The sequence below is a fragment of the Vipera berus genome, assembly GCF_964194415.1.
Source record: "Vipera berus genome assembly, chromosome: 7".
Lineage (NCBI taxonomy): Eukaryota > Metazoa > Chordata > Lepidosauria > Squamata > Viperidae > Vipera > Vipera berus.
Genome location: NC_138209.1, coordinates 14,481,731 through 14,494,801, shown reverse-complemented (window position 1 = coordinate 14,494,801; position 13,071 = coordinate 14,481,731). Strand labels below are relative to the sequence as shown.

At 39.2% G+C, this 13,071-nt stretch overlaps 1 protein-coding gene across 2 annotated transcripts in view; it reads right to left on the bottom strand.

Annotated features, from left to right (window-relative positions):
• MMRN1 (multimerin 1) overlaps positions 1-13,071 on the bottom strand; it is a 79,694-nt gene that overhangs the window by 23,580 nt on the left and 43,043 nt on the right. For both annotated transcript variants that reach the window (XM_081332933.1, XM_081332932.1), the window contains 2 exons: positions 11,864-11,974; positions 8,551-8,724 (listed from right to left, as the gene is read on the bottom strand). In XM_081332933.1, coding sequence (XP_081189059.1) covers positions 8,551-8,724; positions 11,864-11,974 — 285 coding nt within the window. The remainder of the gene's footprint in view (positions 1-8,550; positions 8,725-11,863; positions 11,975-13,071) is intronic.

Below are 13,071 nucleotides of genomic sequence, written 5' to 3'. Positions count from 1 at the left end.
AAGCTGATGACGCACTCAACTCTGCCCCCCCCAATCTTTTCCCTATAGATATTACATTTGTGGAATAGAGATGGATGAGGTGGTGGCCGGCATCATAGGCAATGTTCAAATGTCTTGTGGGAAGGGAAATAGCCCCTGCAGTTTGCCCACCTGTTTTTTATATCCTTTGTACCACAATGAGCAATATTATTTGACATCCTTGTCTCAATAGACAACAATCGTTGAATATAAAAAAAATGTTGTGGGCTTACAGGTAAGACAGAGCCTGCTGTAATTGTATTAATTGTCCTAAGTAAAAATCCCTCCTGGCTGAAAGAGAAACACATACCCAGAGAAACTTCCGATATGTACGACAACTTCCTTGCTTATAGGCAAAAAAACCAAAACAGCGATACATCTATTTACTTGTTTTTACCCAACATTTTACACAACCTGTATGAGAAATCTTTTTTCCTAGTCCAGCATTATAAGGAATTAAGACATACTCTGAAGAGGTGTAATTTAGATGAATTAGATCTAATTAAAGAAGGCACCTGGGTTCAATTGAGTCAGCATATTTAATATTGATGAATATGTTTTGAGAAGGGAATATACACAAATATATTTGATAATGTTCTACCAGGTGGAAAAGAAAATAGGGCAATGTATATATCAATCTACATACATGAAGCTTCTTGGATGAGAAGTGAGTCTTCAAAGAGAAAATCAAGAAAGTCCAGTTGCCTTGTGAAAAAGCAGCTTTGGGATAACTATGACCTGGATGACTGAGAATCTCCATAGACATTATCTTTAAGATTTTCTGAGACTACAACTTTCCACCCCAGAAAGAATTAGGATTCCTGCATTTTACTTATGGGCAAACTATGCTGAAAATTTGCATTTAAAAATAAAATGCCTTCATTCAATTTGATGAGAGTTTATTTCTGAAATTTATTTAAGAGCACCATAGCAGTCAACTGAAATTCTGCATAGCATTCATCAGGAATGCTAGGACAAAGAATGACAATATATGAAATAAATGGGCTTATGAATGCCTCCTGCAAGGCTACCTCTACTGCTAGGACTGTATCTTTTGGAAGTGCTGATGCTGCTAAGGTGAGGGAAAAATTGGTTTTGTTTTTTAAATCTATTTATATATGGGAAGAATTTTTTCTTTAAAAATCTGAAATGCATGTTCAAGTCAAGTACCCATCTTTCACTTTAAAAACTTCTGGCCAAAATTATAATGTCACAGTTTTAGGAAATGGGGGGGTCAGTATTTTCACACTGCAATGTGTGAAATAGCTTACTAAACTCTTCTGTTTCTTATACATGAAGAGATAGCCAGTGCTTCATTTTCATCCCCAAATGATAAAATGAAAAAGGAATTGTGCAGTTGTGGTTAGTAATGAAACTGATCGATTTATTATGTATCATCAACTTTTAATGACCCCACAGATAGCTTTTCTCCAGGACATAACCAAATAAGATACCAATTGTAGTCTTAATATTTTGTTGTGTTGGTAAGTTACAAGCAAGACATCAAAAATTATTTATTTATCTGTTTGTTAGTTTTTATTTCATATTTCTAAACCACCCACCTCCCTCAAAGAGTGTCTCTGGGTGGTGTACAATGTAATGTAACCTACAAGTAAAACAATGTAGAAAAATTAACATTAACATTAAACTAGGATTAAGATTTTTAAAGTTATAGAATGATGACAAATGAATATCAAGAGGAAAAAGGAAAAAAAATCCTAAAATGCCATTTAATGTTGGATTAAAGGCAGGGGAGATCTCAAGGGACTAGCCCAGTGGTGGTGAACCTATGGCACATGTGCCAGAGGTGGCACTCAGAGCCCTCTCTGTTGGCACGCGCGCCACCGTCACCAGCAGCAGGTCCATCAGGCTGCCACCGCCGCCCAGAGCAGGAGCCCCGCCCAGCACAAAGGAGGCAAAGCGACTGACTAGCAAGCTCAAGTAGAGGTGGTAGAGCAGAGGCCACCAACCATTGTCGATTGGTGAACTGGAAGAAAAGTGAGGGGGAAGCATTTTACATGCATGCGTGCGTGCATGGAGCTGCGAGCACTCATGTGCTGCAAATGGGGCGGAACTAGTGCCTGCATGATACTCACTAGCCCTGCCCCATTCTTACATGGTGCAGCGCCTTGTATCTGCACCCCGCGGCTTGGCGGAGGCCATTTTTGTGCCTTGCAGCACGGCGGCCCATTTTTGTGCCCCCAGTTTTTGCATGCCAGAGGTGGAACTCAGAGGCGTCTCCCTGCCCCCCACCCCACCCCGAGGGCACCAGAAGGCTGATGCTGCCCTGGCGCTTTGCAATAAATAAGTAGGTTTGGGGTTGCGGTTTGGGCACTCAGTCTCTCAAAGGTTTGCAATCACTGGACTAGCCAGACCCACAATTATGTGGTTCTGTGTGACCCCTCTCCGCTAAGGCCACAGAAGGACAAGAGATTGGGGAGATTGCGATCCTATGTCTTTTATTTCCTGGGATCTCATTGTCCTTTCTTCCCAGCTATGTCTCCTCATTGAGTTTAATGGAGGCATGTTATATAGCTGAACTTCAGTCCTCTGTCCCTACTAGGGTTTGCTGAAGCTAGTTTTCCTTCTCTCCCAGTTAATTCTCTAGTTGACTTTTGATAAAGAGCAGGGAGGGAAGAGGGATGAGGACAATTCAGAGGTCGTGTTAAGCTATGCAAAGGTCAGCTTTGGAAATAGGATGGAAGGTTGCACAGAACAAATGGAGAAGGCATGACAGATCCACTGGGAGCCTGGAAGACATAAATCTAATATGGTCAGAAAACAGAAAGGCAAAAAAGCACAAAGGCAGAATAGAATCTTCCCTCACAAGCAAAGTAAGACATCAACATTTGTGAAGCCACTGGAATCGACAAATTAGTGGACCTCAAAGGTTGTATGATTTTGATGCCTCTGCGTCTCTGTTGGGGGGGGGGCTCACATGCAGGCACACGCACACGTACCTTAGAATGAAGATGTGAGCAGGATTTTTTTTTAAGAGCAAGGCATGAACAAAAGTGAAAAGATTCCATAGAAATTCTCAGGTAAACATTAAGGTCTCACTGTTTTTGATGGGAAAGTTTGGCAATGTATTAAAGTCTTTCCTATTGAGATTAGTGAAGTCGAAAAGGGACAACTCACTCCGATTTTATGCTTAAATACATTGGAAAGTACTTTATGGTTAACAACTAACCTGTGAACTCAGGTGTAACACAGTTTTATGGGTCATTGTCCCATTCAAATTCGCAGCATCCAGGTAATCAATAATGCTAATGAAAACTTTCTCACCTATTGATTTGTGTTTCCTGGGTCTCTTTCTCTTGATTGTTCCTCAGATTGATTATGCAACAACCCCAGAGTGACTGACTAAGACCTCATCTGTAAACTACAAAAACATCACTGAGTCACAAGAAAAAGGCGGAGAAAGAAGGATCCTAAAAATAGCTTTACATTAGGGATAAGAGAGCGGTCAGGTTGGGAAATCGGTCTCTTTTGGATGGATGAAGATGCTGCTATGCCGTAGAGCAATTTTGAGGAAATGTTATCTGTTTATCCTGGAGAACCACAGTTACTCTCAGAATCCTTATAGGAAGCAGCTCAAGTATGGGGCAAAGAGAATGGATCATAGCACAATCGTATGGCAGCCCTGACAGTAAATCAAAGAGAAACCTTGCCAGGTAAAGAGAAAATTCTTACATCAGCAATTACAAAACTCTTACCAGGTTATAAGATGAGCAACTAAAATAATTAAGGGCCTAGAGACAAAAACATATGCAAGAATTCGGTATGACCAATCTAGAGAAAAGAGGGAGTAGGAGGGACATGATAGCAGTATTCCAGTATTTGAGGGGCTACCACAAAGAGGGGGGTCAACTTATTTCCCAAGGAATCGGAAGGCAAGACAAGAAACAATGGATGGAAACTAATCAAGGAGAGAAGCAACCTGGAACAGAGGAGAAATTTCCTCGCAGTGAGGACAATAACCAGTGGAACAGCTTTGCCTTCAAAAGCTGTGAGTGCTCCATCACTGAAGGTTTTTAAGAAGAGACTGGACAGTCATTTGTCTGAAATGGTATAGGGTCTCCTGCTTGAGCAGAGGGCTGGACTAGAAGACCTCCAAGGTCCCTTCCAGCTCCGTTCTGATTGGTTTTAAGTTTTGTATTTTAACCTCGTTTTGAATAAAATAAACCATTTTGGGGGAAAATCAGTTTAAAAAGTCTTGAAAAACTGCTTTTCCCTTCAAATAGCCAATTGAATAAGTGCCGCTCATGTACTGTATACGGACAGAAGCATCCCTTATACAGGGAAGAGATACAAACATCCTTGGACTTAAAGAAAAATTTAGGAATCCTGGCAAACAGATTGTTCCCTAAGCAAAGGGACATGAAACTCTTCAGTGTGTGGATGAGAAATATATTTCAGCAACTGATAAACTTCACTGAGGTTTCATAAATTCTCTCTGGGCAGATTCACAGTCAGGCATGATGATTTCTAACTCCTTTTATTAAGAGGTGGCACCACGTTCAAAATAGATATAACTTTTAGAAAATAGGAAACAAGCATTGTTACGTTACAGTGCCAATGCATGAGGTATTGTGATATATGTACAGTAAAGTAAAGGTAAGGGTTCCCCCACACATGCGTGCTAGTCGTTTCCGACTCTAGGGGCCGGTGCTCATCTCCGTTTCAAAGCCAAAGAGCCAGCGCTTGTCCGAGGACGTCTCCGTGGTCATGTGGCCGGCATGACTAGACACCAAAGGTGCACGGAACGCTGTTACCTTCCCACCGTAGTGGTCCCTATTTTTCTACTTGCATTTTTACGTGCTTTCGAACTGCTAGGTTGGCAGAAGCTGGGACGAGTAACAGGCGCTCACTCTGCTACGCGGCACTCGGGATTCGACCCGCCAAACTACAGTGGTGGGATTCAAATATGTGAACGACTGGTTCTCTGTGCAGATGCCACTTCCGGAAGTCCATTCTGGGCCTGGGCAACAAAAAGGTAGCTACCGGTTCTGCCGAAGTGGTGCGAACCAGCTGAATCCCACCACTGTATATGTATATCCTTGTAAGGCTGGTGCCATGAACATCTACTTATAAGGTCAGCATTGTTGGGGATTTTTAATAAGTAAAGCAGCTACGCTGAACAGAGTTTTATTAACAGCTGAATCTAAAATGCATTTAGAACAGACTTGGGCATTTTATGCCTCCTTGGCCACATCTTGCTCTTTGGCTGTCCCTGTCCATCCCAGGTGGATTGCTTTTATTTTGAAGATGACTGCTATTTTTATTTTATTTTTATTTCAGTACATGCATGCACGCATGCCTATGTACCTTCACAGACCTTGGAGAGTATCCAAAAACTTCAGCTGGTACAAAATGCAGCTGTGCAAGCAGTTATTTGTGTTTGTGGAGAACCATGTGTTATATCTCCTGCTGTATTAACTGCATTGGTTACTAGTTGTTTCCAGATCCAGTTCAAGGTGCTGATGTTGCCCTTTAAACCACGAGATTGGGATTTTGGAGGGACTGTCTTTCCCTGATTTCATCCACTTGTCCCACCAGACCACACAGAATGTGTATGTTATGGGTTCTGTTGTCAAGAGAGGTTTTCTGCTGTGGCACCCTGTATTATGGAATCTTTTCCCAGTGGAGATGAGGTTGGCCTCATCACTCTTGAATTTCTGACCTGGTTATGCTGGCAGACCTGGGAATTCCAGGGGATGGGCGAACTTGTGGGGTGACTCCCTTATTATTAACATCATTCCATCTACTATTCTCTTTTCCTGATTTAGCTCTGCTTTTATCATTTCAAATTCTTTTTTTAATTATTAGTATTATATAATGGTTTAAACTAATAACTGTTTAATTTAACTGTTTTTGCTAGACTGTTGTACACCACCAAGGGTCTCTTTCTATGAGATGGTTGGCTACTTAAATTGGATTAATAAATAAAATAAAAAAGGAGAATGTGTATTATGAGGATGATTAACCATATCTCTGTCACAATGTCATCCACATTTAGAAGCCGAGAATTTACAGAAAAATTCTTCCTGTAACAGTTGTCATAATTCTGACAATTCGGGGATAGTAACTCCTGTTTTTGTTTGCCACAACAATGTATTACTGCAGTGACCTTTGGCCAGAAATTTGAACTTTGTTTAAATGGATTGCAATAAAGAAAGAAATGGATAAATGAAAGCAATGTCTTTCTGTGCCAAATATATTTCAGTAAGAATCAGTAATTATTCTGAATATTTAGTAATAATCTAATTACTGATTAGAATAATCAGTAATTATTCTGGAATGCTGAATATTCTGTTTCACTGTTGTACAGAACAGTAGAAAGCACAACATTGGGAGAATAAAAGAAATTTCACAGGGAGAGTGTGTTATGTGTAATTGTATATTAGAGTGCAGTTTGACATGCTATACATTCTAGATATAACACTTGGAATAAAAAGAAAGATAAGCTTTATCATAATAAGAATTTGAATAGAATAGAATTGGGGCGTCACAATATCCTATATTGTGAAATGGAGGCATTGTGTATCAATGTGAGGGTCTACGTTTCTACTGAGGACCAAACATACTGAATTTTTCATGATCCTTGTGAAGATTGCAACTTTATTGTGGGTTAATGTGCATGAAAAAAATGTGGAAAAGGTGTGGAGAAATACTGCGCAAGACTTCTATAATGGCACATTATAACTGAATGTGCACATATTAACCCAAAGGGACTAGAGAAATGGATAAAAAGCAAGCAGAAAGGAAATGGGAAATAATCAAAGTGATATAGAATGTATACCTAAGGGTCAAGAGTGCCACATAACAATAAAATACACAGGGTAGAGAAGGACAGGATGAATAAGAGAGTGTGGCTCTCTTATATCAGTGTGGCTAAAACAACATTGTTTAAGTGCAACAGCTGGAGCTTAGCGATTCTAGAGACAAGCCAGAAGTGGGACTATAATTTATTAAGATGTCTTCTAATAGCTTTTAGAGGCTCAAAGGTATGTCATTTATTCCAACTTTGCTGGTAGTGAAATAGCAATGATTTCAGGCAAAAATGGAGAGTTAGGGGCAAATTTAATAAAGAATACTAATTATGTTCTGGATTGGTTATGCCTAATTCTTTTTTTTTTACCTGGCCAAATCTTCTTCTAGCACTTGTATTAACTTTTGAAGATCCCTGCTTGGGACTTGCCTTCTCAAGTTATATTTCCAAGACTTTAAAAATACAATTTCAAAATGTCCCAATGCAAATGAGGGACATTAAGTGGCTATTATAAGGAGGTTCTTCTCTCGGATGGCATCCTCAAAATGGAATTTTCTCCTTGACAATGTTTATTTAGCATTAAATATTGTTATATAATCCCAGATGGTTACACGGAATTTTTTAAATGCATTTAGGCTATGATTCTATGACCCTATGATCCTAAAGCAACCTAGAGCTTTAGATCTCAATCATGAAGAAGACAATCCAGGATTGATTCCTTCATTATACTATTATAGGTAATCTGTGCTTTGCCAGTGCTTTCTAAGCTGGCACATTTCAATCTTGAAAGACTGTAAAGGAGGCATGCAGAAGGGCTGAGTAACCAAATGATCCAAAGCTCCTCCAATTTGTGTCATGATATCAACCAGAAATTTTTAATTTAGATTCTATGTTTGAATTATGTTAAGCATTTTAATTGGTTTATGTCAATGACTCCAGAAATTTTGTTTACTGGTTATCGCCAACACTGCAAACAACAAGAACCATATTATTGAATGGTTAGAACAAGCATCCATTATATTACATGCTTCACATGAAGCCAGCTTGCAACAGTATTCTTCCTTAGTCTTACATTCATGCAATGTACCAACTCATCAGCTGGATTGTTCATATTGAAAGAAGAGCTTTTCAAACCAGCCCAGCAGGAAAATGGGATGCTAGCTTGAAAAATATGCATATAATCCTGAAAATCAGAAGAAGACAGTATCTTCATTGTGTGTCCTGTTCATATTCATTTCTTTTGCAGCAGTATAATCTCTGGTCAAATCAGTACTTCAGGCATTTTAAAACACAGTAAAAACCTGCATGTAGTTGGCATAGGTAGAACGCAATTGCAAACTGTTGAGCATTGTTCACTGAATCATATGACGATTGCAAGAAAGAAAGAAAGAAAGAAAGAAAGAAAGAAAGAAAGAAAGAAAGAAAGAAAGAAAGAAAGAAAGAAAGAAAGAAAGAAAGAGGTAGGTAGGTAGAGAAAAGAAGGAAGGAAAAGGAAAGAAGGAAGGAAGGAAGGAAGGAAGGAAGGAAGGAAGGAAGGAAGGAAGGAAGGAAGGAAGGAAGGAAGGAAAAGGAAAGAAGGAAGGAGGGAGGGAAGGAAGGAAAAGAAAGAAAGAAAGAAAGAACTAAATAATATATGGTTCTTTGCAGAATATGGAATATTGCAACAGTAGTGTCTTCCTCCTCCCTCACCATCACCCCCCCTTGCTGTTTTCTTGGCACTTTTAAGTGGGTGAGTGATTGCATTAATTTCTTTCTTTTACCTTTTAGAAACGCCACCAAATCTGTGCTCTTATCTTCATTGATTTTGCCTTCCAGAGAGGAAAGCGTCTGGCTCACATCTCTCATGACGACTGAAATGTTGTCAACCTTCTTCTGTAGCAAAGTCAGTTTCATCTCCTGGCTGCTAATCTGTTCATTCATTTTTTGTGCAACTGCTGGATTGGTGGGGGGAGGGGAGGGGGGGGAGAGACAAAAAAAATGCAATAAAAGCATAAGATGTTTACTGCAAAGAAAACTGACAACTTCCCCAAAATAAAACCCACAGCCTGTTGTCAGAAAGAGGGTGAAAAATTTCTTCAGTCATTCAAGTGAGTATTCCATTTTGATTTTTGTCATGCACCTCGGGTGACATTTCCACCAGCAACAGTCCCCCAAAATTGCTGAATGATCCATATTCATTATATAGGGTGGTTATAATTCCAGGAGAGCCTATTGAACAGTTAACAGAAATTTAATGAACGTAAGTGGAGTCTTTGTCTACCTAGTCGATTTCTGTTTTTACCATTTCAATAAATGTGTTATACTCTATGGGACTGATCCTAGGAAGGAATTTAACAGCCACTGTGTTCATAGGAATTTGCAATACAGAAATGAAATCACACTTTAGCAATGTATTGCTCCTTCAGCAATGGACAGTCCAATTCACTTTCTCTGAGAATTTTTTATTATTATTTTTTATTTATTTGTTTATAAAACTTGTATGCCTCTCATCTCATCCCAGGCAACTCTAAGCAGTTTACAGACATTAAACAAAATATATTGTAAAACATTAAAATAATAAGGCAATAAACATTTCCTGTCCAACATATCTAAAGGATACAAGCTTGGATCAAGCCTCACCCATCCCCTTCCTTAAAATGTCCACCCAAATGCAAGTAGAAGAGCCTGAAATTAGCTTTCCCCCCGACCCCCAAATGCCATTTTCTGTCCTTTTCCAAGCATTTTAGTACAGAAATGGGAGTGCTTTGCCCCCCAAAGACGCCTGTTCCATTCTTGGCATTTTATTTATATATATATATGTAGCTATAGCTTACTTATTTGTATCCTGCCCACTTTTACGAATAACTCAAGGTGGTGAACATGCCTAGCACACCATCCTCATCCTCCTCTTTTCCCCATAACAGCAACCCTGTCAGGTGGTCTGCGCTGAGAGAGGTGCTGGCCCAAAGTCACCCAGCGGTTCCCTCCCTCCCTCCCAACCTACTTAATTTTATTTTGATTGAATTCTAAATTTATGGTCTCTATTTATTGACTTAAGGTTTTATGCTATATTTTATTTAATATCTGTAAGCTGCCTATAGATGGATGGATGGATAGATAGATAGATAGATAGATAGATAGATAGATAGATAGAGATAGATGGAGATAGTGAGAGATAGTGAGAGAGACAGAGACAGAGAGATACATAGATACATATATATATATATATATATATATATATATATATATATATATATATATATATATATATATAGAGAGAGAGAGAGAGAGAGAGAGAGAGAGAGAGAGAGAGAGAAAGATAGATAGATAGAGAGAAAGATAGATAGATAGATAGATAGATAGATAGATAGATAGATAGATAGATAGAGAGATAGAGATAGATGGAGATAGAGAGATAGATAGAGCTAGTGAGAGAGGGAGAGAGATACATAGATACATAAATATATATATAAATAAAGAGAAATATGGATGGATAAATAGATAGAGAGAGAGAGATGGAGTTATGTATAGATAGAGATAGAGATGATAGAGATAGAAATAGAGATGGATGGACAGATGGATGGACAGATGGACAGATGGATGGATGGATGAATGGATAGATAGATAGAGATAGATTGATATGAGAGAGAGAGAGAGAGAGAGAGAGAGAGAGAGAGAGAGATGGACAGATGGATGGATGGATGGATAGAGATAGATAGATAGATAGATAGATAGATAGATAGATAGATAGATAGATAGATAGATAGATATGGAGATGGAGATGGAGATGGAGATGGAGGTAGAGGTAGAGGTAGAGGTAGAGGTAGAGGTAGAGGTAGAGGTAGAGGTAGAGGTAGAGGTAGAGGTAGAGGTAGAGGTAGAGATAGAGATAGAGATAGAGATAGAGATAGAGATAGAGATAGAGATAGAGATAGAGATAGAGATAGAGATAGAGATAGAGATAGAGATAGAGATAGAGATAGAGATAGAGATAGAGATAGAGATAGAGATAGAGATAGAGATAAAGATAAAGATAAAGATAAAGATAAAGATATGGCTAAGGTGGGACTAGAACTCACAGTCTCCCACTTTATAGCTTGGTGACTTAATCACTAAACCAAACTGACTCTCACATTCCCAACAATCTCACCCCCTCCCCCCAAAAAACCCCTCCAAGAACAAAGCTCCCCTTTTCCTGCCCCAAAATTGATCTCTGCCTGTTTTGTTGATATCAGTCATTACTTGTCGGCTCCTAATACCATTTAGAATATGGACCCTGAAATGCATTTTTAAAAAAATCTTGAAACATCCCCTAATCCACCCTACAGGGCTCATTGCCTTCCTTTATTGCATTTGCTCTCAAGGAATTAATGATGGCATCCAACGACTACTGTTATTGCACAATAACACCTTCTATAGGGGAGCCGAAAAATTAATGAAGTTGACAGAGGTGGGTAACTTGCTTTGCAGCATGTCAGCTACCTATTTAGTTTTTAAAAATCAAAACAATCTTTGGGGGGGGTGTAAATCAGGTATAAGGAAGAAGCCTGCAGATATGCTTGAATACATAGGCATCGGGGTGGTACACTTTGAAATAAAGAATTTCTAGAATAAAAAGGTTTATGGTTAGGCAGAAAACATTTCCCATTCATCTGTTTTTGCAAGAAGAGTCTGAAGGGGTTGCAGCTGGTGTCTTGGCTTATGAAATAAGCAAAGGTCTGATGGTCTATCTAGAGTTATCTCTGGATCACAGAACATAGCAGCAGCTAACAATATCCGACTTCTATAACCATTAAATTCATGCCATTGGAGCCCTGGACTTTGCATTGCTTTAGTTGTTTCTTATGAAGTCATCACCAGATTATCCCTGAAAATGATTTTTTTTTTTGCTCATTCAATTCAGTAGCTCTCCTGAAAGCCTATTCTCTATAAATATTCTCTTCTGCCCCCTCACCTTTCTGAGTGCAAAGAAGAAAAAGACTCTGATGATTCGGCCGCACTTTGGGGTGTGAGGGGATCTCCTTTAGTTCTGGGTTTTAATACATGAAATTGGCAATGATAGTGCAGGGAACTATAATAATCACAACTGCTGACCTTGGTCGTTGGGTTCTTGCTGCTGCTGCTGTTGGTTTCCCAGTATTTGTCCGGTAGAAGCTGTGTTGCTCTCTGCCTGGTTGCTGTGGATGAGCATTTGATCCTGTTGGGCTAAAAGAAGAACAAGCAGAAGGAGAAGGATGTATAAACTGTCCTACGTGACTAGTTCATTCAATAATCAACAATATTATGACCTGTGCTCTTTGGTGCCCCTCCGCTTCTCAGACTTAAATATCTGTGCTAATTCTTGAGTCAGCTGTTCTGTTCATCTAGGCCACATGCTTCCCTACCAGATTGTTAGAGGCTGTGAAATGGCTTTAGTTCTTACCAGAGAAGATTAAAAGTACCTCCTCCAGTTTGCAATTGATTGTGATTTGCAGACGTTGCAAGATTTTCTCTCCTTTATCATTGAAATCACTTGGAGATTGGCCTGCTTAACACCGGAGAGTTAAAAAAGAGCATTGAGCAAGCCCGGTATAATAATTACATCACATCTTTTGCAGATCTCCTATGATCCTGAGGAAGAGTAATCCAGATAATTGGTTTCTGTTAAGTTGTGTAACTTCTGATAGGTATCAGCCTGGATCTCAGTGTTGCCTTTTAGCTAAAGCTCCAGTAATTTTTGTACTGCTGGTTGAAAATGGCTTGGGAAATTGTTGAAATTTTCACCAGGGAAAGGAGCTTAACATAGCCGCACATTAGGATTGTGTGTTCAACTATGGCTACTTGATTCTTTTTGGCCTATTGCTGAAGTGTGTTTGTGTATCCATGTTGGGTAGAGAAGTTGTAACTTCTTAGCTGGGCATAAGCACAGGGCAGCAGGAGGGATTGCATAGGGAGAGAAAGGGAAAAAATAATTCTAGAAGTCAGGGGATAATTAATTCAACGTTCCTAAATATAATACATCAAAAGCATTCTAGTCATTCAGGAGACTTGATATTGATTTGAAATCCCAAAGAACACCATTATTGTACAAAGCTCAGTAAGCTTTACAGTGGCTCTGCTACCAATTTTTGTAGGCCCCCAAGGATCCTCATCCTTGCATCTAGGAAATGGCATTATTATGAAGGGCTGGGTGTTATTTTTTGTTTTGTTTTTTGTCAAAACAGAGGCTGCTCCCCCACAAACATTTCTCTGAAATAAATCATTTCTGACTCTTCTGAGACCAGCTTTCACCTAAATTTAAAGTAAAGACGTATATCCAATTT